Source organism: Patella vulgata, chromosome 2 (assembly GCF_932274485.2).
Source record: "Patella vulgata chromosome 2, xgPatVulg1.2, whole genome shotgun sequence".
Taxonomy (NCBI): Eukaryota; Metazoa; Mollusca; class Gastropoda; family Patellidae; genus Patella; species Patella vulgata.
In genome coordinates this window covers 87,733,969-87,761,667 of record NC_065880.2, presented here as the reverse complement: position 1 = coordinate 87,761,667, position 27,699 = coordinate 87,733,969, and the positions used below count along the sequence as shown (strand labels likewise).

General features: G+C 36.0%; 1 protein-coding gene across 1 annotated transcript; it reads left to right on the top strand.

Moving 5' to 3' along the window:
• Nucleotides 1-26,470, top strand: LOC126810123 (uncharacterized). Its single transcript, XM_056099166.1, has 12 exons — nt 1-1,208; nt 1,428-1,486; nt 1,801-1,952; nt 12,063-12,115; nt 19,545-19,601; nt 19,768-19,883; nt 20,498-20,690; nt 21,029-21,165; nt 21,406-21,616; nt 23,227-23,319; nt 25,150-25,275; nt 26,083-26,470. The coding sequence occupies exons 4-12, from the start codon at nt 12,088-12,090 to the stop codon at nt 26,130-26,132; spliced, it is 1,011 nt and encodes a 336-aa protein (XP_055955141.1). The 5' UTR covers nt 1-1,208; nt 1,428-1,486; nt 1,801-1,952; nt 12,063-12,087; the 3' UTR covers nt 26,133-26,470.
• Nucleotides 26,471-27,699: the final 1,229 nt, after the last annotated feature.

Sequence of the window (27,699 nt, the reverse complement as noted above, 5' to 3'; positions counted from 1 at the left end):
CCTTAAAAATATCTTTGTTTCACCAAACCCGACCCACAATCGAGGAGAAGGGTCGGTAGGTCGGTTTTTTTTTCAGATTTTTTTTTAAAGTCAGAGAAATCAATACAGAAAACTTATTAGCTGTATACTACAGATTCATTAATTTTGTTTAATGAATTTGGGGTCTGACGTAAAAAGTAACGAACTGAAAGTTTTTATTAAACTTAAGAGCTAATTTGACAGCTTAATAATTTTCCGGGTGGAAACATTCGTCTTCTTTATTGGCAAACAAATCAATGACATCGGGATTTTTCGTGATGCCCGACTCGCACACGATTAGCCACGAACTTGAAGTGTGAAACTCCTTCAACACGTTTTTAACGATAGTGCGCGTTGTGCTTTCATTTTTCTCGAAAACGGATATTGAAAATATCGTCGTCATGTTTAAAACTACGCACCACAGACATAGAGGCAGAATTATTTCGTGGGAATGGACGTGTATTCGTCTGAAACCATTTTGTTGAGAAGCGACACCTATGACGCTTTCGTCTTGATCAACCAGTTTCAATAATGAATCAAACCATAGCCATAGTATAGGGAAATAACTCTCATGATATATTTCAGGTTGACACACAAAATAAAATAAAAAGATCGTGGAAAAGTGCAATAAAATAATTTAAGTCGGGGGTGGTTTTAGTTAGTCGGTCGCGTTAGGCGAAACAAAGATATTTTTAAGGTCAGCCCTATGATCGAGAGTTTACCTGACGGCAGAGCTGGGAGAATATGGAAATACCCTACTTCCTTGGATTTATGGGATAATTATGTGGGAGAGTGATTTTATTGGGGAATATTTTAAAGTCACCAATACTAAGTTTTAAATGTTAGATAATATGTTCCACTTCACTAGCTTTAGCTATCCTGTGTTTCTATCGACTTTCTATCCACTATCTTAAGTTAGAGTGAGTTTCTTCTCACTTTTGGTATCTTGTCTTGGTTTTAACCTTTGAACCTGAGTATATTGTGGTCAGGTGATTTGGTATCCAGGGAATGTTTGGACACTTAGGTAATAGAGTTTGAGGCAATAGGTTGACTATTTTCAGTTCTCCATATTGCAACTTATTTCTGTATAGTCATAGTTTAATTAGCTAGTTTTAGATATTTCATTTCTAATATAGTTTATATAGAAGTTAGATTAAAGTATTCAATAGTTCCAGTGATTGCCAGGTAGGGTATGTATTATATATGGTTTTATGTAGTTTTATCATAGTTTTCAAAGTCTTGGTCATGTTGGACATATAGTGTCAGACATATTGGATTTTTAGTAAAATGTAAAGTTCCTTGGGTTTAGTAATGGTTTATAGTTAGTATAGTATACATTTCACCACTTTCATTCAAATATACTTTAAAACATCTATTGCATATTCACACATTCATATATTTTATTACAGATACTTCAAAGGTACTTCACCTTTGACAGTCTGTCTAGCCAGCAAAACCCCTCTCTAGGGTAAGCTACTTATTAAGTGTTTAGTTATTTAGATTATTTAGATTGGTATTATTACATACATATACTTTAACTTGTAGCTGTCATACAAGTTAGCAGGATGAAGTTAATTATATAGGCAGTATTTAAGATCGTGTTTAAGTGACTAAGTAAAATGGATTTATAGATAGGCCTATGTAGCATGTATCTAGTATGTATATTTCTACTACTAAAGTTATGATGCTATTATTAATTTGTAATGGGGTATAGATATAGATTTTATCAATTCAACATATGTATTATTATATATATTTAGTCTTATTTATTATGTATTTCAGGGTTTCTGTTATATCTGAATAAACCGTTGAATCGAACCCTTGGTGTGGTCTTTTCTACAACTAGAGAATGGACCCCCCGTAACAATTATATGAACAACTGGTCTGACAGAAAGTGGTTAGAAAACTTCCGTATGGGAAAGAGAACATTTGAGGTACCGTACATGTGTAACTTTTTCAAAATTTCAATCCAGCTGGCGTAGCCTACATGTATATCTAGTATCTAATGCCATAGTTTTACAGGTACTGATAGTGATTACATCATTACTGTAGTAATACTAATTAATAGGCTTATACTATATATAGTAAAAATAATACTGCAGAAAATAGCATGGCTGACACTTGACTGGGACGAATGACATCCGGGTACTTGATAAATCCCGGATTTACCGTCTACACACATAAAATTGCCGGTTTTTTGAAAAAGCCGGCTTTTTGATTTTGAAAAATCCCTCAATAATTGCCGGATTTTAAAAAGCCGGCTTTTACGATTGAGAAATTGAAAAAGCCGGCTTTTAGGAAAAAAACGGGATTTAAAAGGCTAGTGTAGACGGTGAATGCTGCTACTGTAGACGTAGCTTATAGCTTCGTCTACACTAGGCTTGAAAAAGCCAGCTTTTTAAAAACCCAGTTTTTTCAAAACCCGGCTTTTTCAAGTGTAGCGTCTACACTGACTGAACGGAAAAAGACGATGAACACCGACCTTCGTTATTTGTGGAACTTCCGGTTTATTTATTACGCCATCGGCTTCAGTCAATTTTGCAGAGATAATAATATAATAATAATGATTACTTTGGTTACTTTGGTGCAATTATATATCCAGCTTATGGAATATAGCAGATCGCTGACAGACTTACGGAAGAGGGCGAGAAAACGACGTGCAAGACGATTGCGATTGTATATCCGTCGAAGACACTTTCGACTAACATCCTTCATGGCTATGATCGAGAGTTTACCTGATGGCAGAGCTGGGAGAATATGGAAATACCCTACTTCCTCGGATTTATGGGATAATTATATGAACAACTGGAAGCAATGCCAATGTTATGAATGTACGGAAGCTCGGGACGAATGACATCCGGGTACTTGATAAATCCCGGATTTACCATCTACACACATAAAATTGCCGGTTTTTTGAAAAAGCCGGCTTTTTGATTTTGAAAAAGCCGGCTTTTTGATTTTGAAAAATCCCTCAATAATTGCCGGATTTTAAAAAGCCGGCTTTTACGATTGAGAAATTGAAAAAGCCGGCTTTTAGGAAAAAAACGGGATTTACCGGTAAAAGGCTAGTGTAGACAGTGAATGCTGCTAGTGTAGACGTAGCTTATTTATAATTTGTATAACGGCAATACGCTCAAATGTCTGGATAACTGTACATTTTCCGATATGTAGTAGTTATTAGCACACTTTCCAAGGTGTATCGGTGAATATCAGGACAGTTTTAGTCGAGGGGCCCAGCCGAGGCGGCTCCCGACCAAAACTGTCATGATATTCACCGATACACCGAGGAAAGGTGCTAATAAGTTACTTACATCACATTTCTATCGAGTATTGTGAAGCAAAATGTGAAAAATAGTATTTATTATCGAGTCGTTTCAACCGAAAAGTGACAAATACTTTCTGCTCTTTCATTATTTATCCCTTTCTGAGCCTCACGTTACATTTCATGGTAGAATGATTTCGCAGTGGAGAGACGACCTGAGTAGTATTTACACGTGCGTCTTGCTATGATACTCTGAGCGTTTAGACCACATCGTCAAAAACAACTTGTCTATGGCGTAGAGGACTGCGATATTATTAAATGTAGTGTAAAGGAAATGCGAAACGTGGGTCATTCCTGGTGAAAGTATGCATCGGCGGATGGTTCTTCCGTTGAAATTTATTTGTAATAAAGTTTATGACTTTCAAGGCGTTTTTTTTCATCCTGCTTATCCTGCTTAGGAAAAAAACGGGATTTAAAAGGCTATGATCGAGAGTTTACCTGATGGCAGAGCTGGGAGAATATGGAAATACCCTACTTCCTCGGATTTATGGGATAATTATATGAACAACTGGAAGCAATGCCAATGTTATGAATGTATGGAAGCTCGGGACGAATGACATCCGGGTACTTGATAAATCCCGGATTTACCGTCTACACACATAAAATTGATATGTATAATAATTGATTTTTGTAATATGTTATTATGTTAATTTAATGTCATTGTATATGTTTTTGAACTGCCATTTAGTTTCCCCCATTTTGTTTTGTTACTATGATTTTGACTAGTTGTTTCATGTACAATGTAAAGAGAGCCATCTTTATCAATCGCGATCTGGGTCGGACGAAACGTCTGCAACTTGTTGCTTGATAGGTATCTAAAACGGTATTAAAGTATCCGTGTATCAGAAATGGACAGTACTCTTTCTGTCCATTTCTGATACACGGATACTTTTATGCATGTATTGCAAATAAACAGGACAGTTTTATCAAAGGTTGCCAGTGGCAACGAGTAGAAGTGGGATGTAACTGAGAAAAACAAATATCGATTTATTTCACTAGACTACTGATATCTTTCCAAATTATTCCACGGTTTCAGATTTTTAAAACAAAAGCTTTGTAATATACATGTCATTGTAGATTAGATAGGTATTTTATTAATATAAATCAAAAGCAGATGAGTATATATAGTTTATTCAGTATTGGAGGTCACAGACCCAAAGATATAAATATACAATAATCATTTGGATGATGGTAAAAAGATGGTGCTAGATGAACAAATTTGAAGACAATTTACTAGGATGTACAATTCAGAATTAATTAAAAATACATTCATAGTGCTTTGGTTACTTAAACCTGATCACCTATTTTATACATGGCCTTATTGATATATTTTATAATAGATATAATATCCTTGGTATTAAAACAGTGACATAAACTTGAGAAGTTGTGTAAGTTATTTCGGATGCGCAAGTAATTTCTGGGAATATATTGAGCTCTCAAATCTTTTAATTTCTCACAAACATATACAATATGTACAATATCCTCACCTAGAAGGTTGCACAGACGACATAGGGGGGTGAGCTCCTTTTTTGTTTAAACAAATTTGCATTTGTGGGTAGTAGGTTTAATCTTACAAGCGTAAAAATTCGTTTTACACTTTTCTCCAAATATATGGATAAATATTGCTCTTGACAAATATTCTTTTTAAAGTTTTTGTAATATTGCAGACTATTTGAATTTGATAATACATCTGACCATTCTTGTAGATCAATATCACCAATATCGTTTGAATTCCAAACGAAACCAAAACCAATAGAGTAAAATAGTACCCTGGCTTTGGTTGCCCAGGTTACACGACCACCCGAATCTAACTGCCTTAGCATTATATATACTTGCTTAGGTTGTCTACATTTTGACATAAGGGCAAGTTTACACCAGTACTTGGCACAATTTGACATGTAATCAATGGATAATTTATGGCGACCACATTCACCTAGACTTCCTGCTGTTGACGAGCTTCTGTGTACACCAAGTAAAAATTTACACAAGTTTGACTGCACCCTTTCGATATCCTTTCTTACCTGAAAGCCCCAAAGTTTGGAGCCATACAAGAGTATAGGTTTTATTATTGAGTCAAATATTTTGAAGCAGATATTTAAAGAGGGGTAGTCAGCTTTACTAATAAGCCTCTTAATACAGATGAGAGCTTTATCAGCTTTGACTGAAAGAGTATAGACACATTTTGACCAGCATAATCTCGATGAGAATATAATACCAAGATAATTGTAGTACGATTCAGTTGAAATACGCGTGTTCTTAAAGTACCATTGTTCGTTCATCCTGAGTGGGCCACCATTTCGGAAGACGATAATTTTCGTCTTAGACAAATTTACTTCTAAATCAAAGTTATCACAGAATTTTTCTAATACATTAATTTTCCGCTGTAGCCCACCCACAGAATCAGCTACTATAGACAGATCATCAGCGTATAAGAGAAGTAGTATATCCTCAGCCTCCTGGATGGTAAATATGCCTCTAACATTTATATAGAAGCAGAAACACGGCGGACTGAGGATGCACCCTTGTCTTACACCATTGAAACTTTCGAAACTCTCTGTCTGTTTTGTCCCTAATTTAACACTAGATACTGTAGATGAGTATAAACTCTTTAAGGCAGTGTACACTTGTCCATGGACACCCTTCTCTATCAGGAGGGAAAGTAATTTGGTTCGATTGATAGAGTCAAAAGCCACTGAGAAATAGACATACAGACAGTAAAATCGACCTTTTGACCTTGACAAGAACTTCTGGACCAGGCCATTAAGAGTGAATGCATGGTCTATGGTAGAATATCCAGGACGATACCCCGCATGTGACACACATAGTTTGCCATGTTGGTCAGCCCATGAAGCTAGTCTCGCATTTAGAATTGACGTATAAACCTTCCCAACGCAGTCTAGAAGTGAGATTCCTCGATAATTTTGCATTCGAGGTGTGAACCCTTCTTATGTAGTGGTGAGATCAGAGCAGTCGCCCACGCCCGAGGGAATTGGCCATCATCAAAAATGGCATTATATAAAGCCGTTGGAAAAGGAATAAACATATCAGCACACGATTTAAAGAAGGATATGCCAATTCCATCCGGGCCAGGGGATTTGCCTGATTTCATCTTGTTTATAGCTTTCCTGACCTCCAAATCATTAATTGGGTCATTGAATTGACAGTTTACATGACAGTTACAATTGTCATGATAATTACAAATAACATTTTGAGCATTTTCTAGAACTTGATCATCCTCAGTTGACAACGACTTACTATACAGTTCCTTGAAATGATTAAACCATGTTCCATGGTCTATATTTAGACTATATGTGGACTTAGAGCTAAAACCTTTCAAAGACTTCCAGAACAAGGTTGGATCATTCAAGCTAGACTGTAATTTAATAATGCTCTCTTTATCATAATTTTCTTTCTTAACTTTACAGATATTCTTAAAATCATTCTTACACCTGTTATATACCTGTAGATCATCATCAATATCAGATGTTCTAAATTTATTTAGTGCTTGATATTTGGCAGATTTGAGGTAAAAGAAATTGCAATGAGCTTCTTGAGGACTAAAATTTGATTTGATTTGATACTTTTTATTTAAACAAACTAAACAGTGTTATTCCTTGTTTCAAGTGAACAACCGTGGAACTAAAGATCGGACTTCGCATTTTGGCGGAAACGGAAATCTGCCAAAAACGAAGTACGAAGCCATGTTCGTAGTTCGGACTTCGTACTGGTTGTGAACCTCTCTATTATCGTACGTCGGATTGCAAAACCGCGTTTAAGAGGATACGGAAACGAAAACGTAGGTGTTCGTTTTCGTACTGATGCGAAAGGTCCCAAATAGTTAAAAACTAGATAACGTAAAGGCAATTTTCTGAAAATTTCATTCAAATTGATCCACTATATGAACCCAGAACTAAGCGAATGAAATTTCTGCCTAGCCTCCCTCGTTAATCATTACTAAAGTCAGTACGATAAACAGCATAGTCTCGATTATCCATTTAATCGTTAAATCGTGAAGGAAAGTTATGCAGTAAATTAGCTCATAATCCACTACAGATCGCAGACTGGCCATACCATCTAGAGTTGATTATGGTCTGGATAGGTCAATTAATGTCTAATTAATAATTTAGATAACATTTCAGGCCTAAAGAAAGACCTGCAATAGACAGTTTTAGCTCTTGCATAATGTATGTTTAATATAGCGGTCTTAAGATGGACCTAAAGTTATGTCCTTGGCTTGTTCTAGATCGGAGGCTCAGTGCGCAGGTCCCTTATTCACGAAAACTTAAACTAAGATACAATCTAAATTTTAAGAAATACTGCAATTCGATTGGCTGACCAATATGCAAATTGGATATATGCAAATTGATTTTACTGGTCAGCCAATCGAATTGCAGTATTTCTTAAAATTTCGATTTTATCTTAGTTTAAGTTTTCGTGAATAAGGGCCCAGGGTGTCCATCAAATGAGCACAAAACCAGACCCAACTTTTCTATAGTAAAATTTTGCATAGAATACGATGCCGAGTGGTAATCAGTCCGCCGTTGGGGCGTTTTCGAGATATTCGGGGTCAAAGGTCAAATGAGGTCATTTGCACTAAGTGAGTGCGTGGCCATTCTTGTATCATGATAATATGCTGAAAATGATCGAAAGTAATCACACTTTCAATAAAAATGTAAACTTGCTAAATTCACCTCTAGTCTTAGTGACCCTGGAGGTCAAAGGGGGCAATTTTCCATTTTAGCACTAGGAAGATTTAAAGCAATAAAATGTTAGCATAAAATATAAAAACTAAAGCGAAACCTGTTCTAATTAATAATAAAAATATTTAAAATGTATCTTTAAATGGTCTTAGCATCAAACTTTTATTTGGAACGTCGAAAATGATCTTGCATAACAGAACCAAAACTTTTCGGAACCTGTTTTAAAAATACGTAAAAACTGTTAAATCAAAATCTCCCCGAATTAGTTTTACAACGAATGCTATACATAATGATACTAGTAAGTTGTCTGAAAAAAACAATTGAATAGTTTTAAGTTTATAACCCAAAGATCTCGGTTCCTTTCGATATTCGCGCATATCAGACCGTAACTTCCTGAATTATGGCCCCTGATTGTACGAAAAATCAAGTTTTTAGCTTGTTGACCCTATAGAGGTCATAATTTTTCTCTGATTTAAAAAATCGTATTATTAGATCACCGTTACACCCTAAGGACGGCTGAGTTCAAATTTCGTGAAAATCGGCCCAAAACTGACAGATAAAATGGACGCCCTTCGTTCTCAAATTGCGTAATAATATGGTATATCAAGGTTGTGGACCCTATAGAGGTCACAATTTTATCTGATTTTGTTGAAACTTGAAATGTAAGTTTACAACCCAAAGATCTCGGTTCCTTTCGATATTCGCGCATATCGGAACGTAACTTCCTGAATTATGGCCCCTGATTGTACGAAAAATTGCGTTTTTAGCTTGTGGACCCTATAGAGGTCATAATTTTTATCCGATTTAAAAAACGTATTATTATATCACCGTTACACCCTAAGGACGGCTGAGTACGAATTTTGTGAAAATTGGCCCAAAACTGACAGACAAAATGGCCGCCGTTTGTTCTCAAATTGCTTAAAAATATGGTATATCAAGGTTGTGGACCCTATAGAGGTTACAATTTTTATTCGATTTTGTTGAAACTTGAAATGTAAGTTTATAACCCATAGATGTTGGTTCCTTTCGGTATTTGCTCATATCGAATTGTAATTTGCTGAAGTATGACCCTTGATTTTAGGAAAAATCACTTTCGGTTAAGCTTGTTTTCTATTCATCTCTCGAAAATGTGGGCGTATCCTGCCTGGCAGCCGCTGGTTAAGTATTTTTGAAACAGGTTTCGAAGTGTTTTGGTTCTGTTATGCAAGATCTTTTTCGACGTTCCAAAGAAAAAGTTTGGCGCTAAGACCACCTAAAGATTCATTTTAAATGTTCCAATCATTAATTAGAAGAGGTTTCGCTTTAGTTTTTATACGCCCACATCCGGACGTCCGTCCGTCCACAACTGTTTGCGAACACTCTAGAGGTCACAATTTTTACCCACTCTCGGTTCCTTTCGATATTAGCATGTATGGGACTGTGACTACATGGATTATGGTCCTTGATTGCACGAAAAATCACGTTTTTAGCTTGTGAACACTGTAGAGGTCACAATTTTTATCCGATTTGGTTTAAACTTGAAATATATGTTTATAACCCAAAGATCTCGGTTCCTTTCGATATTCGCGCATATCGGACCATAACTTCCTGGATTATGGCCCCTGATTGTACGAAAAATCACGTTTTTAGCTTGTGGACTCTATAGAAGTCATAATTTTTATCCGATTTAAAAAAACGTTTTAGTATATCACCATTACACCCTAAGGATGGCCGAGTTCGAATTTCGTGACAATCGGACCAAAACTGACAGACAAAATGGCCGCCGATCGTTCTCAAATAGCTTAAAAACATAGTTTATCAAGGTTGTGGAGCCTATAGAGGTCACAATTTGTATCCGATTTTGATGAAACTTGAAATGTAAGTTTATAACCCAAAGATCTCGGTTCCTGTCGATATTCGCGTATATCGGACCGTAACTTCCTGAATTATGGCCCCTGATTGTACGAAAAATCGCGTTTTTAGCTTGTAGACCCTGTAGTGGTCATAATTTTTACCCGATTTAAAAAAACGTTTGAATATATCACCGTTACACCCTAAGGATTGTTGAGTTCGAATTTCGTAAAAATTGGACCAAAACTGACAGACAAAATGGCCGTACCATCGTACTCAAATAGCGTAAAAATATGGTATATCAATGTTGTGGACCCTCTAGAGGTCATAATTTTCTTCTGATTTTGATGAATCTTGAAATGTAAGTTTATAACCCATAGATGTTGGTTCCTGTCGATATTCGAATATACCGGACGGTAACTTCCTGAATTATGGCCCTTGAATGTACAAAAAATCACGTTTTTAGCTTGCCGTCCATGTAGAGGTCACAATTTTTATCCGATTTAAATAAACATGTGAATATATCACCATTATACACTAAGATCTTGTTTCCCTTTGATAATCGTGTATATCCGAAGTTCCGAACGTAACTTCCTGGATTATGGCTCCTGATTGTTCGAAAAATCGCATTTTTAGCTTGAAGATTCTCTAGAGGTCACAAATTTTTTTCCGATCTTAAAAACCGTTTAAATATTTCACCATGAAGGTTGAATTTGAATTTCGGGAAAATCGACTGCCCGACAAAATCGCCGCTCTTTGTACGCAAATTGTGTAAAAGTATGCAATACGAAGGTTGTGGACCCTCTAGAGGTCACAATTTTTATCATATTCTGATGAAACTTAAAATCATATCTTTATATCCCAAAGATCTAAGTCCCTTTTGATATTTGCACATTTCAGACCATAACTTTTGGATTATTGCCCCTGATTGTTCGCTATCAATCTCTTGCAAAATGTGGGCATATCCTGGCTGGCAGCCGCTGGTTTCAAACGCGATGATTTGGTATTTCTATTAAGTATTTTCTTTGTTATTGCCCTTTATCCCTTTGAAAACTCTGATTAGAGACTAAAGTTGTCATCTGGTTGACTTTTTGTTTATTACCTCTTTCGATGACCCTTCCACCTCCCTTGATAATAAAATGAATATATACAGGCTTGTATAGGCTACAAAGGCAATTCCTGTGTGACTTCATATATCAGTAACAACAATTTGGCCATAATGTTTGAAAATTTATTTGACACTCCCCTCCCCTCCCCCCTTCAGTGTCTATGAGAGTATGTCATTTTGTATATAAAGCATTTCAACGTAGAAATCAAGCCGCACCCTAATATTAAATAAAGTATTACAAGGCAAAATTCACATTTTATTTTCATTTTTTAAAGTAGCTAAGTCTCTAACTCAATATCATCCAAAATCTTTGACATTGAAAACACGATTTATTTGTCAGTTTAAATCAACATTGATGTTGTGATCTTACCGGGAAAAGATGGACTTCTGATATTCTTATCTGGAGAGCATGCCTAATAAATACTATCGGCGTAGACTGGAATAACCAGATGCTAGAGATTGAAATTCGATTGAGAATACTGTCATATTTCGCCGAACCTAACTGATTAGAAATTACAGTAAAAACAGAAACCATTGGATGTAAATCAATTTATATACATTCATATTATATTATTGTATGCGTTGGAACCCATTTGTGTCAATTTCTAGGTCCCAAATATTAGCGATTTAGCTCCTTTAACATCTATAAATTTTGAAATAATGTTTCTGATATATATTTTCACTTTTAACACTAACCCGTATTTCTTCATGTTTTGTATTCTTAAAAATATGTATATTGCTATTTATTTTATGTTTCTTATGGTATGTATATGGGTGTTATGATACAATAAAATCTTATCTTATCTTATACAATTTATCTGAAACCATTTGAATGCAGTATAATTTAACCGAGCAGACATATTTTGTTATAGTGTTTATAGTCATAAGAAGAATACAGCTATAGCCTATTTTTCTGAATTTATTTAGGATTGGCTCATAATAATGACAAGTTAACGAGTTTGAAAAGTTGTCTGTATTTTGTCCCTGAAGGAAGGACGCAACAGATAAATTTATTCAATCAGTGTCAACGTTTAAATCAATTATCAGTAATCTGGATTTATGTTAATAATATCTTTATTTGCAGACAATTAATCACCCGTATAAAGACAATGAGCAAGATAAAAAGATCCATAATGAGTGAGTTAGTTTTTGTTATTTTTAAATGAGTCCTGTTTTGGTGTTTAGGTTGGGTCTATTCACAGTATATAGGCCTACTGCAGAGTTGTAATTTCCTAAAATAAGAATAGAAATATAACCCTGAAAGTAATTTTGACACAGTTGTGAAAAAAATCAGAGGCAATGCTTGCCAAGCATGAATGTTATTATGGTGATTTTGAAATATTGACATGCCATTTATATTAACAAAACAAATAACACCTGTGTATATAACCTTTATCACTCATTCAACCCATTTCGAGATTAATACTTTCTCATTCACAGCCTACTATGGAAGCCTATAACTACCTTTCATAATTTCTACTTTTCGCCTCTTCACAACGCGAAAGTTGAATAGTTGAAAAGTAGAAGTTACGACAAAATGTGAGGCGAAAACACGGTATACAAGCCAAAATCAACTCGAAAATAGGAAATTAAGAAATAACTCACAGTGATAATAGCTCCCCTCTTTTTTATACGCCCACATTGAAATGTGGCCGTATATTGTCGCCGCCGGTCCGTCCGTCAGTCTGGCGTCCACAAGCAATTGTGGACGCTCTAGAGGCTAAAGTTAATATCCGATTGACTTTAAATTTATATATAGTGTTTAAGGCCATGAGACAAAGAAGCCTATTGATTTTCAGCGATTTCCGATAATTACTGCTAGAGTTATGGCCCTTGATCACTTCAAAAAATCTTGTGGACGCTCTAGAGGCCAAAGTTAATATCTGATTGACTTTAAATTTATACACAGTGTTTAAGGTCATGAGACGAAGAAGCCTTTTGATTTTCAGCGATTTCCAATAATTACTGCCAGAGTTATGGCCCTTGTTTCCTAATTTCTTATTTTCGACTTGCATTTTGGCTTAAATACCGTCTTGTTGACTTTCGACTTAGTCATATTTTTGTATTTATTGATGTCAGTAATAAGGCGCCAACACGCATACCAAGCCAAAATGCAACTCGAAAAGTAGAAATTAGGAAATTATAACACACCATGCTATTAGTGACTTTTCGACTTTTCGCCTCAGAAGTTGTTGTAGTCTCAGTTTACCAGGTCGCATTTGAATATGTGCAATCAGGGCTCACACTGTATTTCATTCTTTTCCGTCAAAATGGATAATAATTTTTATATAAAAAAAATGTTAATATTTTTTTCCGCCAACTGGGATATTTTATCTGCCAAAAATGTCTGATAAAAAAAAAGGAAAACCTTAGGCTACAACAATTTAATTTATTATATAGGCCTATTATAAAACAAATTTCCCGTACCGATATATACAATATACAACAACATACATGGGGATTGGGTGGTATAGTGGTTTAACACGTGCGCGTGAAATCACAAGGTCTGACATTGATTCAAGTCATGTGGTTTTGATTCGCTGCTTAAACATGACAAGGGAGTAGGGTTGCTTGTCCGGATACCCCAGCTTCTATCCACTGCTAAAGACCCCTACGTGCAAACGAATTATTGAAATGATTTAGTTTGCAACGAGTGGATGTTAAGCCAGCCTGGAGGCCGGGTGTTCGATTCCTGCATTGGCCGAGAAAGTTCATCCAGATTTTCAGGCGGATTCCCCCTTGTCAGTGATGCAGGACGAGGGGGGGGGGGCTGACAAGGACAACTGTCTAGTTGTTCGGATGGGACCAAAATAACCGAGGTTCCGTGTACGTAAAATATCCCTTGACAGTTGGGATTCGATATAAGAGTAGGCCGTATTGCCGCTGTCCGGTCAAAATTTCCCTTATGGCACACTGTTTGGCATATGCCCATCTTCATTAGCCTAGTTCGGAGCAGAACAGTAGGACGTTAAACCCCAATTTCTCTTTCTCTTGTGACGAGTGGACATTACCCACCCCACCCCCTACAGAACAATATATATTCAGCCTCTACATGCCAGTCTCATCCAAGGATTTCCCTTTTTAACGTTTTGCATGTACAATAGTCCTATTCTTTATTGCTGGTACCGTAATAACCCAGAATCTGAATCCTCTTAGAAATTTCAATTTTATTTGTAAGTCATGCTTACAATCATTAGAGAATTTTGGCGGCGGTACTGAAATGTCACTATTCGACTCGGTCTTACATTTCCTACCCATGGTGATAATATAATTTGAAATAAAATAATAATATACAATCGGGAAAACCTGTATATTTTATAAGCGGTATGAAACCACTGTAGGCCTAAATGAAATTCAATTATCAATGCACATATTCTAATGTGACCTTGAAAGTAGAGACTACACCAACTTCCGAGGCGAAAAGTCGACAGCACGACAGCAAGCCAAAATCATAGGTCGCTAATATCGCCTTCAATACTAGACTTTATCATACAGACTATTTTGTTAACGCAAACAGTTGTCCTTGTCAGCCCCCCCCCCCCCCTGGCCTGCATCACTGACAAGGGAGAATCCCCCGGGAAAATCTGGATGAACTTTCTCGGCCAATGCAGGGATCGAACACCCGACCTCCACATCCTGCATCACTGACAAGGGGGAATCCGCCGGAAAATCTGGATGAACTTTCTCGACCAATGCAGGGATCGAACACCCGACCTCCAGGCTGGCTTAACACCCACTCGTTGCAAACTAAATCATTTCAATAATTAGTTTGCACTTAACTTAGGGGTCTTTAGCAGTGGATAGAAACTGGGGTATCCGGAGAAAACCCACAAGGTTGGGCAAGCGACCCTACTCCCTTGTCATGTTTAAGCGGGGAATCGAAACCACATGACTTGAATCAATGTCAGACCTTGTGATTTCACGCGCACGTGTTAAACCACTAGACCACCCAATCCCCATGTATGTTGTTGTATATTGTATATATCGGTACAGAAAATTTGTTTTATAATAGGCCTATATAATAAATTAAATTGTTGTAGCCTAAGGTGTTTTTTTATCAGACATTTTTGGCAGATAGAATATCCCAGTTGGCTGAAAAAAATATGAACATTTTTTTTATATAAAAATTATTATCCATTTTGACGGAAAAGAATGAAATACAGTGTGAGCCCTGATTGCACGCATTCAAATGTGACCTGGAAAACTGAGACTACAACAACTTCCGGGGGGGAAGAGTCGAAAAGTCGCAAAGAGCGTGGTGTGTTAATTTCCTAATTTCTACTTTTTGAGTTGCATTTTGGCTTGGTATGCGTGTTGGCGCCTTCTTACTGACATCAATAAATACAAAAATATGACTAAGTCGAAAGTCGACAAGACGGTATACAAGCCAAAATGCAAGTCGAAAATAAGAAATTAGGAAAAAACGAGGGGCGCTATTATCGCTGTGTGTTATTTCTTAATTTCCTATTTTCGAGTTGGTTTTGGCTTGTATACCGTGTTGTCGCCTCACATTTTGTCGTAACTTCTACTTTTCGACTTTTCGACTTTCGCGTTGTGAAGAGACGAAAAGTAGAAATTATGAAAGGTAGTTATAGGCTTCCACAGCCTACAGGTCATAACATAAGTTATATATTGATATTCAATGTGTAACAAAAATATTTTGACTATTAAATGTGTGTGGACGACTACAGTCACTACACTGTAAAACGGGTATCATTCCATCTTGTGTATTAAGCATTAATTTCTTTCACATTCATTTAATTTTTTTTGAAAATTTGAAAAATCATTTAAAATCACCAAAAATCATCCAATTGCCTATGTAACTTCCTAGATTATGGCCCCTGATATTATACGCAAAAATCACATTTTTCGCTTGTGGAGCCTCTAGAAGTCACAAGTTTTATTGGATTTAAAATAAACGCTGAACTGTATTGTACCGTTACACCATAATTATCGTTCATTTCGAATTTCATAAAATAGTTAAAAAGGAATGAAGAGGCGTTGTGATCTACAGCTTGTGTTTCAGTACTACACTCTCCAGGGGGTAATAATCTATCTAGACTGTCCTAGTTTCTCCACTGATGTAATACTGCAAGAGAAGAGGGTAATAATCCATCTAGACTGTCCTAGTTTCTCCAGCGAGATACATTGTAACGTACTGCCATACATGTAGTTTCTCCAGTGATGTACATCGTAACATACTGCGATGCTATTAACTCCATTCATTTATCCATATCATTATATTTTATATCCACACATTTTCATGTGGACGTATATTGTCGTTGTCCGTCTGGACGTCCACAATTGTTTGTGGATACTCTACAGGTCAAAATTTTTGTCCGATTTTAACGAAACTTGAAATATCGGTTCCTTTCGATATTGGCATGTATCAGATACGGCTGTGTTGATATATTGATACACCAATATGTATCAATACGTTCCAGCGATATTTATATAGATACGTAATATAGCCGTATCGTTGAAAAAATTCTTCAGTTAAGAAAGACCTTGAAACCCACGTGGCAAAAGAAGACGATCTCGTCATTTGACAAATGAATAAAAACTTTTGCAAGTTACGTGACTAGTTACCTGATACTGATAGACAAAGACTACAAATTGTGTTATGAAGTAATGCCATGGTGTCGTATCAGCTTATTTTGGCTACGGCATTTTCTGATACTGTCAATAATTGAAAAATGCTAATATTTTAGATCATCGACTTATGAAATGCGAACGTTTCATTGAATAAACGAAGACAGTAATTAATTTATTCTGGAATATTACGGCCGTGAACTTCAAGATGGTAATTGAATTAAATATAGAAAATTTTCAAAAGGTGTACCTGTCGTTATTTGTGTGGTAATCACATACATTAAAATACAACATTCTCCACAACAAATTACCAAGAATTATTTTTGTTGAAGTCTAGTTATATGAAAGGGAATGGAGCTTATAATTAACCCATGTCCTACGGGACCTCAATTGACCCAATTCTGGCCGACTCATTTTAAAATGGATTAACCCTTAACCGGTCGACGTCATTTTGACGTCAAGTGGTCAGGCTAAATAAAGGCTGCGTGATATATTTTGTATGCCTATTTCAATCGACTACTGCCGAATAATTATAAGACTCTTGACACCAATAAAAAAGTTGAAGGGGATAAGTTGATCTATAATTTGCAAATCATTCTAAATCCTTTTCATCAGAAATATCGTCTTCATAATCGGTGTCATCGATATAATCCGAGTCGGAATAATTCATAAGTATTTCAACCACTTTGAGCGTCTTTAACTTTCACGTTCCCAACATCGGTAAATTACGTTTTTTCGTCAAAAAATGTTGAACAAAGACATGTTTTTTTTTCAATGCCCTTGACAAGACAAGTTCCTGTCTGCCACGCATGCGTGTCCATATCAATTAAATACGAAACTAAATACTCAAATGCGGCTTATAAAAAAGGTTCTTGCTGTGGTTGACTTTAGTCGACCGTGACCACGCAATGTATAACGTTGTGGTGATTATAGTCGACAATGACCGGTTAAGAACCCTGATACTTACCCATCTATCTTGAAACAGAATGTAGTTTGAGATTATTTTGGGCATAATTCTTTGTCATCATATAGCGATACATATCGCGTATCGGTTTGCCGTATCGTCAATACGTATCGTATCGAAAATGAACTGTATCGACACACACAGCCCTAGTATCAGACCGTAACTAAATGGATTATGGCCCCTGATTGTACAAAAAATAGCGTTTTTTAACTTGTGGACCCTATAGAGGTCACAATTGTTATCTGATTTTGTTGAAATTTGAAACGTACGTTTATAACCGAAAGATCTTGGTTCCTTTCGATATCTAGAGGTCACAATTATTATCTGATTTACAAAAACGTTCGAATATATCACCGTTACACCGTAATTTTGGTTGAGGTCACAATTTTGATCCGATTTTGAAATACATGTTTGCACATATCGAATCGTAACTTCCTGAATTATGATTGTACAAAATTTAGAGGTAACAATTTTTATCCGATTAAAAAAAACTGTGTCAATATAGCACCGTTAAACACTTAGATCTTGGTTCCTTTTGATAATCACCCATCTGAACGTAACTTCCTGGATTATGGCCCCTGATTGTTCGAAAAATAACATTTTTAGCTTGCAGATTCTCTAGAGGTCACAATATTTTTTTCCGATTTTAAAAATCACCATTCCACCATAATGAAGCTGAATTTGAATTTCGGGAAATTGAAATAAAACTGCCCGACAAAATGGCCGCTCTTTGTACGCAAATTGTGTAAAAGTATGCAATATGAAGGTTGTGGACCATCTTGAGGTCACAATTTTTATCCGATTCTGCTGAAACTTACAAACATGTCTTTATATAACAAAGATCTCAGTCCCTTTTGATATTTCCGCATTTCAGACCATAACTTTCTGGATTATTGCCCTGGATTGTACAAAAAATCGCGTTTGTTTTTAACTTGTTCTCTATCCTTCTCCTGCAAAATGTGGGCATATCCTGCCTGAAAGCCGCTGGTTTTCATTAACTGTAACATAATTGTCCCCCGCCTTTCGAAGAAAGCAGGGGACTATTAAAATGGGTCCGTCCGTCCATCCGTCACACTTTTTGGGACACAATAACTCTCTTTCTAATTGAGCTAGAATGTTCAAACTTGGTGTAGGTGTTTATTAGGTGAGTGCTTTGATGGAGTTTGAAGATGAGCATTTTCTGCTTAGGGTAAGCAGAGATAAGCAATTTGATTGGTTGATGCTTTGGGACACGATAACTTTAGTTCTAATTAAGTGTGAGTGATGAAACTTGGTGTATAGTTTCATTACATCAATACCGTGACTAAGTTCGATAATGAACATTTTCTGCCGAGGGTAAGCAGAGCGATAAGAAATTTGATTGGTCGAGACTTTGGAACACAATAACTCTCTTTCTAATTGAAGTAGAATGTTCAAACTTGGTGTAGGCGTTCATTATGTGAATGCCTTGATGGAGATCGATGATGAACATTGTCTGCTTACGGTAATCAGAGATAAGGGATCTGATTGGTTGATGCTTTGGGGCACAATAACTTTGGTTATAATGAAGTGAGAGCGATGAAACTCTGAATATAGATACATTATATTATTACATGTACTTTGACTAAGTTTGATGGTGAGAATTTTCTGCTCAGGCTAAGGAGCGATAAGCAATTTGATTGGTCATGACTTTGGAACATAAAAACTCTGCTTTTAATTGAGGTAGAATGTTTAAACTTGATGTAGATGTTCATTAGGTGATCAATAATGCCTTGACTGAGTTCAATGATAAACATTTCGAGCTGAAGCTAAGCAGAGCTAATCAATTTCATTTGTCGATGGTTTGGGACAAGATAATCTTGATTCTATCTGATGGAGAGTGATTAAACTTAGTGTATAGTTTGATTGCTCAAAACTTTTGAAAAAAGTAAATGTGCGATTAATTAATGTGTCATCTGTTTATTTTGGGATTTCTGCGGGAGACATAAGCCTCACTGTTGGCTTGTATTTATAATATATTTACATTTGTAGGTAAAAAGAACTTTCTGAGTTTGTGTATCAATTTTTTGATGTCATTTGCTCTTTCAAGTAAGTTAATTTTCAATTATTATTTGTGTATCATATAATTTTCACACCACATTTATTCACAAAATGGCCAGCTCTTTATTCAAATCTTACATAATGCATCTTTAATTCTGTCTGTAGACAGAATGGTATAGGACATCTGACAATGTTTTATTTTTTATCTTGGTAGATGGACAAACTACAACTGATTATCATCATCTGTCTAAATCTGTGAACAACATTACTGGTTTACTATTCTGGAATTTGCCGACAGGTGCCTCGTGTATACAAATATGGAAGGATGGGGTAAATATAATTTATATGTGTCATATAGAAGGAAATAAATAGGGGTTTAGTGTCCTACTGGGCTAATGAAGACGAGCATATGTCATACAGTGTGCTATGAGGGAAATTTTGCCCGGACAGTGGCATGGCGTTTCCACCTTCTCTGCTTCAAATTCCAACTGCCAAGGGGTCCCATTCGAATAACTATACACTGTTCCTTGCCAGGCCTTCCGTTCTACACCATTGACAATCGGAAACCGCACTGATCATCCCAGAATAATCTTAAAAAAAATTTACTAATAAAAAACATGTGAACACTTGAATATCCTAATAGGGAGGTTGGATGGCCGAATGGTTAGTGTTTGCACGTTGTATCACAAGGTCAACTGGTGTGGTTTCGATTCCCCGGTTGTACGTCCAACTTTGTGGGTTTTCTCCATGTCCTCCAGTTTCCTCCCACTGCTAAAGACCCCTACGGGCAAGCAAATTATTGAAATAAAATTGACCATATATTAGTCCCGAAATGACCTAGTTTGTGTCGAGTGGACGTTAAACCCCATTTCTCTCCCTTTCTCTCTGTATTTCCCCACTTTGCATGGATATCTTTATATATTTTCTACTTATGAATGTTACAGGTTAAAATTTGGGATGAAGCTAATCTGGATTGGAAGAACAACACAAAATACCTTTCCACGAAAACCAGCTTTCAAATGAAATTTCAAATCTCAAATGTAGAACATGAAGATACTGGTCTATATCAGTGTTTAATGAGAAAGGGAAACAAAGTCAACTTCAGTCCAGACACTGATATCAAATTTGACATTAATGGTAAGAGTGGTTATTTTAATACTCTTTAAGATTTTAAAGTTTAATACAATAATTTATTGCTTCAGAATTTTACTCATTAATATTTATCAAATGAAATGGGGTTTAACCCCTCCTGTCCTGCTACTTGTGCTATGAGAAAAAATGTGGCAGGAGAGTAGGGATACGGTCTACTCTTATATCAAATTCCAACTGCCAAAGGATCTTTTATGTGCAATCTAATGTGCACACAGGACCTTGTTTTTCTGTAGAAAAGTTAACTTTACCTCATACTGCATGTTCTATTATCAGTAGATATTTTATTGGAAGAATTATTTGATCACAGTTTTCTTTTGATTCAGGATTTCGTTTGCTGAAAGGCCCGAAGAAAACTGTATGTGTTGTTAATGATACTTTACATGTAGAATGGGCAGTAGAAATACCTCTTGCCCTTTATCCGATAGAAATAAATGTTTATGCGACAGAATCTAATGGAAAGGTGGGTTAAATATATTATTTATTTGTTTTATTAAGTTCTACACGGATTATTTGTAGAGTTGTTGCCCTTACATTACATGATCAATGACAGACTGTATGATACAGCGTGCACGTGCTAACCATTCGGCCATCCAACCCCCATGCGCTATATTGCACATAAAACAATTTAAAGCATATTATCTTCCTAAAATACTGACTGATTAAAATACAGATCTATTTTTCGTTTTGTTTATGTTTCCAGAAATTTGGTTGTTGCAGATACCCTGAAGAAAATGTAATAAAATATAATACAGGCTGTGACACAAGTGAACATTCAAGTAAAAACACGACAACAAAAGTCATGAAATTATCCTATAACTTTACCAGAGATGAGATGGAGAGATTTACTTCCATTTACGTGGAGGTGGACTTTCCTCGGTATTATTTACATACTCCATGGATACAAATCACAGGTAAACAATAAAATGGGGTTTAATGTCCTAATTTTCTGCACTGACTGGGCTAATGAAGACAGGTATACATTGTGCTACTGATAAGAGTTCTTTTACCAATGGTGGGGTTGGATGGCTGAATGGTTAGCGTGGGCGCGCTGTATCATAAAGTCTGTCATTGAGTCGACTGGCGTGGTTTCGAATCCCCGGTTGTACGTGACAAGGAGTAGGGTCGCCGGTCCAACCTCGTGGGTTTTCTCCAGGTCCTCCTGTTTCCTCCCACTGCTAAAGACCCCTACGCGCAAGCGAATTATTAAAATAAAATTAAACCATATGTTAGTCCCGAAATAACCTAGTTTGTGTCAAGTGGAAGTTAAACCCCATCTCTCTCTTTTACCAATGTGTATACTGGTTTTTCCTCCCATTGGAACAACTGTATGTATGTTGTGCCTTGCCAGGTCCTCTTTCCTGCAAATCAGACAAGAGGGAACTTTCTTGGACAACACCAGGATCGAACACGAGTCCTCGAGTCCAATGATCCTTGCTCATTGAACCACCGCGACTCCCACATGACAAGAAAGTCAAACAAATAATGGTTATACGAGTAATTATATCAATTTTTTTTTAATTCTAGCTTTTATGAGGAACGGCAATGTCTTAAGTCTGTAAGGTTCTTGCTCACGTACCAAAACTTCCTTCTTTTGGTCCCTGTATTGACTAAGAAATATTCCTCACTGTTTTTCATCATTGTTTACCCCTTGTCAACGGTGCCGTCTTGACATGGAATAATTGTACGAATGGTGTAGAAAACAAACAAGGTTCTGTATAAATATTGTAGACAAACCTTTCAATGAAACACTGCAACCCAGGCAATATTACCCTCATTGTACACTGCAAGGTGCTCCTGTCTGTATTAGGTCACACTCAGCAAACCTCGGTAGATAATGTTACTCTACATCTAGCCTCGGCTGTATGACGGTAAGTGATATGTACCTACGCCTATACAATTGCGATGCGTCACTGGTTTACTTATTAGGAAAGATGTTATCAAAATTGCGTCGTTTGAAGCGTGCGTAGAATTTTTAGTGTAAAGTTGTCCTTGTTTGAAGATAATCGGATAAACTTGAAAGAAAAACAGCTTCAGACTTTGATATATTTGTATGATAAAACATTCTTCAAAGGCTCCGTCTAGGGCAACGCCGTTGGTAATCCGGGAACTTGAAAGTAGTTTCAATGGCGTACTTTGTCATACAGCCGTGGCTAGATGTAGGGTACTGGAATCTGCTGAGGTTTGCCGAGTGTATTAGGTCAGTGCATTACCCTAGCTTTCGTAATGTTAGTCAGGGGACATAACTCTGGAACTACTTTTTCAAACTCAAACTCAATCTACAAAGATCTGTTCTCTATCAATTGTCAACAATTTTTTAGGAATAGATTAACACTATCAATTCTAAAAGAGTTTGTTTTCGCAAAACTAGTTCCAGAATCTTGACTGATTGTTGTTGACAAATGTCCAATAGCAGAGAATATATTTTGGGGAGTATAGTTTTGATCTTCTTGTACTTTTGGCAACTGATATTTCTTCTTTCAAGAGCTTTCAGATTTAACACATTGCTTATTTTTATTAACAGGTGAATGTTTAGAAGATGATGTTAATAGAACAGTTGTTAATGGTAATATCTCTATGACAACAGATGGTAATGTGTCTACAGCAACCAAGAATAGTAAGTTTTAAATATTAAACTTAATAATTTCTTTCCAGCTTCTGTAGCCCCATTCCCATTATACTCAGTAGCATCGTTCCATTCTGCTTGACTAATCCCTGGTTTCATTCACAGGGTCGTCACAAATTCAGATTATCTTCCCTTGATAATTGTGCTATTTTTATTGATAAATTTAAAAAATGCTATAACATGTAGGAAGGAAGTGCACAAAGGGAAGTAAATCATATCTTGTTGCAGTAAAGATGGAAGTACATGCTCTGAGTTATTGAATTTCTTGCCAAGTTTATGATAAATGAGCACACAAGCCGTAAACAATGATGCTAAGACACGTTTCTAAACTGTGTTTTGATTGGTTTAATTGCATCAACCTATATGGCCAAGGAGATAGTTGAATAGAACAGAATGATACAATTATACTATATATAGAACAGAGTGATCCCACTGATACTGTAGCCATCCATGGCAATATTGACTATCAATTCTTCAGGCTAAACATTTTTATGGATATTATAACAGGATGTCATATTTATAATTTCTGTCATATGAGGAATTCTACATCCACTGTAGATGATCAGGGTTTTACAATATGGTATATTAGACTAGATTATCTAGTACCCAAACAGTAATATCAGAGTTTTACAATATAGTATATTAGACTAGATTATCTAGTAACCAAACAGTAATATCAAGGTTTTAAATATGGTATATTAGACTAGGTTATCTAGTACCCAAACAGTAATATCAAGGTTTTACAATATAGTATATTAGACTAGGTTATCTAGTACCCAAACAGTAATATCAAGGTTTTACAATATAGTATTTTAGACTAGGTTACCTAGTAACCAAACAGTAATATCAAGGTTTTACAATATACATGTAGTATATTAGACTAGGTTATCTAGTACCCAAACAGTAATATCAAGGTTTTACAATATAGTATATTAGACTAGGTTACCTAGTAACCAAACAGTAATATCAAGGTTTTACAATATAGTATATTAGACTAGGTTACCTAGTACCAAACAGTAATATCAGGGTTTTACAATATAGTATATTAGACTAGGTTATCTAGTAACCAAACAGTAATATCAAGGTTTTACAATATAGTATATTAGACTAGGTTACCTAGTAACCAAACAGTAATATCAAGGTTTTACAATATGGTATATTAGACTAGGTTACCTAGTACCAAACAGTAATATCAGGGTTTTACAATATGGTATATTAGACTAGGTTATCTAGTACCCAAACAGTAATATCAGGGTTTTGAGAGAGAGAGAGACAGAAATGGGGTTTAACGTCCACTCGACACAAACTAGGTCATTTCGGGACTAACATATGGTGTAATTTTATTTCAATAATTCGCTTGCGTGTAGGGGGCTTTAGCAGTGGGAGGAAACCGGAGGACCCGGAGAAATTCCCACGAGGTTGGACAGGCGACCCTACTCTTCGTTACTAACAACCAGGGATTCGAAACCACGCCAGTTGACTCAATGACAGGCCTTATGATACTTCACGCACATGCTAACCATTCGGCCACCCAACCCCCCAATATCAGGGTTTTACAATATAGTATATTAGACTAGATTATCTAGCCAAACAGTAATATCAATGATTTGATGTTGAGACAAAGAGTTAGCTTGTTTTTTTCGTTGCCTGGTAATGCCTTGTTTATATTTTATAGAGAATAAAACATTTGTAACTAATGGATCAAAGAATAAAGAACTTGATGATGGAGCCATAGTAGGTTCTATTGTTGGTGTTCTTCTCGTTGCGCTTGTTTTGTTTATATAGACAATAAAATATTTGTAACTTTTAATCATCTTTCAGAGAGTAGAGAAGCTGATGATGGAGTCAAAGTAGGTGTCATAGTAGGTTCTGTAATTGGTGTTCTCATTCTGGTTGGAATTGTGGTTTCAATTGTCTATTTTAGACACCGGTGCTTAAAGAAAAAAGGTTAGTTTTACAAGTAATGTTGGCCGAGGAAGTTCTGGGGTATTTTCCTGCCTGGTTTCCTTTATCAGTGGTACAGGACAGAGAGTCTGGCTAAGAATAACATCTTGTTGTCCAGATGGGATGAAAAGGGCACAAGTTAGCATGCACATAAAAGAACCCTTGACAGTTGGAATTCAGTTATAGTCAAGGCAAAAATTGACGAGTATGTCTGTCTTGATTAACCCAGTTGGTACATAAAAGTAGGACATTACACCTGATTTTATTCATGAGATGAAGAACCCCATTGATCATCAACAATGTTAGATAATTAATATCCCAAAATGACCTAGTATGTGTTAAGTGGACAACTCTCTCTCTCTCTCTCTCTCTCTCTCTTTTAAGGGAGAGAGAGAGAGAAATGGGGTTTAACGTCCACTCGACACAAACTAGGTCATTTCGGGACTAACATATGGTTTAATTTTATTTACATAATTCTCTTGCGCGTAGGGGTCTTTAGCAGTGGGAGGAAACCGGAGGACCCGGAGAAAACCCACGAGGCTGGACAGGTGACCCTACTCCTTGCCACGTACAACCGGGGATTCGAAACCACGCCAGTCGACTCAATGACAGACTTTATGATACAGTGCGTGCACGCTAACCATTCAGCCATCCAACCCCCCTCTCTTTTAAGGGATTTATTGCTAATAATTTCAGATTAAGTATGTGATGGGCTTAGTGAAGCTGACAATCCATCATCAACGTTTTAGTCTATTCAATTACTCTGCTTCTATATGATAAAATTATTTTCATAAATTATTTTTATTTCAGAGATGCAGAATAATAATAGCATTAAAGAGGTAAAGAGACTGTTGGACTGAAATGCTTAAATATTTGAAAATTAATATTACTTTCGTTTTTCTGTCCTATCTAATTTGTAATCCAAATCCGCAAATTAAACGTTCTCGAATCAAAATCACTCATGATGGAAGATAACTGGAGCTGACGAGTAATAAAGAAAGATTGAAGAACGTTTTTTTTTTAAGACACTGGAACAGCAAACAAACATGTATTTACATTTTCTTGTATCTTACAGCCGTAATTATCAAAGCATTTAATGGTTTAGATATTTTCACTGAAAACCACGTGGCAGACCAGATTATCCAGAACTTATCTGTGAATTGTATTACTTGTCAATCCACAAACTGTGTCAAATTAATATAGAACTAGAACTGCGAAGCAGTAATGACGGGTTTCACCGGTGCCACGTTACCCTTGAACTTATGTCACTTCCGGTACCAATGAAACCGTTAAACAGGTTTCCACATAAGCATTGCACACATGAAATAAAATGGACGCAGAAACAACCAAATCCAGCAATCAATTCATTTGCTACATGTCAGTGATCCTGTCAAAATTACATTACTTCTGGTGATAATGAAAATGTTAAATTGGTTTATGAAATCAGAAATAGCATCATCACATGTTGAAAATTTTATGTAAATCCTATAATAATTGCCACCTTTATAGACCAAAAACCTTGAAAAATGACTTGTAGAAAATCGCCTATTTCTCTGCAACCGTACAAGTTAGAAACCATTTTGAGGTATCTGTATGATCGAATGAGTTCATTCTATTTGTTGATTGGAATCAAATATCATAATTTTAAAAACATTACAAATCTGATTCATTTGAATAAAATATCTGTTTTGAAGGCTAAAAATACAGTTTTTGCCAAAATGACGTTACTTCCGGTGATAATGAAAATCTTAAATTACTTGTATGATATCGTAAATGGCATTATGTATCACACAGTGAAAATTTCATGAAAATCGAATAATAATTGACACTTTTTTTGACAAAAAAACCTTAAAAAGTGACCTGTTGAAAATTGCCTATTTCTCCGCAACTGAACAAGTTAGAAACCATTTTGTGATATCTATATGATCGTAAGGGTTCATTGTATTAGTTGATTTGAATCAAATATCAAAATTTTAAACAAATAACAAATATGACTCATTTGAATAAATTACTGGTTTCGAAGGCTATAAATACAATTTTTGCCCAAATTACGTCATTTCCGGTGATATTGAAAATGTTAAATTGGTTTGACCTAGTTAAAATTGACATTACACATCAAATGGTGTCACTTTTATGAAAATCGAATAATAATTGACTCTTTTACAGGCAAACTAGCGTAAAAAGTGACTCATGCAAAATTGCCCATTTCTCGGCAACTGCGCATATTACAAATTAATTTTCACATACATTCTCTCCGTATAGATTATTGCTACGAGTTTATGAAAGTTACGAAGTAATATTTTAAAATATGAAAACGCTGAATGGGTTGTAAATAGCTTAATTTTACACCTTTTTTCACCTTTTAATCGAAATAGCCCGAAAACGGAATCGAAATTAAAAAAAATGGTCCCAACATTTTGTGCGCCT

What these genes read in the sequence shown, in the direction of transcription:
- LOC126810123 (XM_056099166.1), top strand. Translation starts at nt 12,088, where the DNA reads ATGAGCAAGATAAAAAGATCCATAATGA. An exon ending in GATGTCATTTGCTCTTTCAA is followed by an intron (nt 19,602 to 19,767) that starts GTAAGTTAATTT and finishes TTATCTTGGTAG; the next exon opens with ATGGACAAACTACAACTGAT. An exon ending in TACAAATATGGAAGGATGGG is followed by an intron (nt 19,884 to 20,497) that starts GTAAATATAATT and finishes TGAATGTTACAG; the next exon opens with GTTAAAATTTGGGATGAAGC.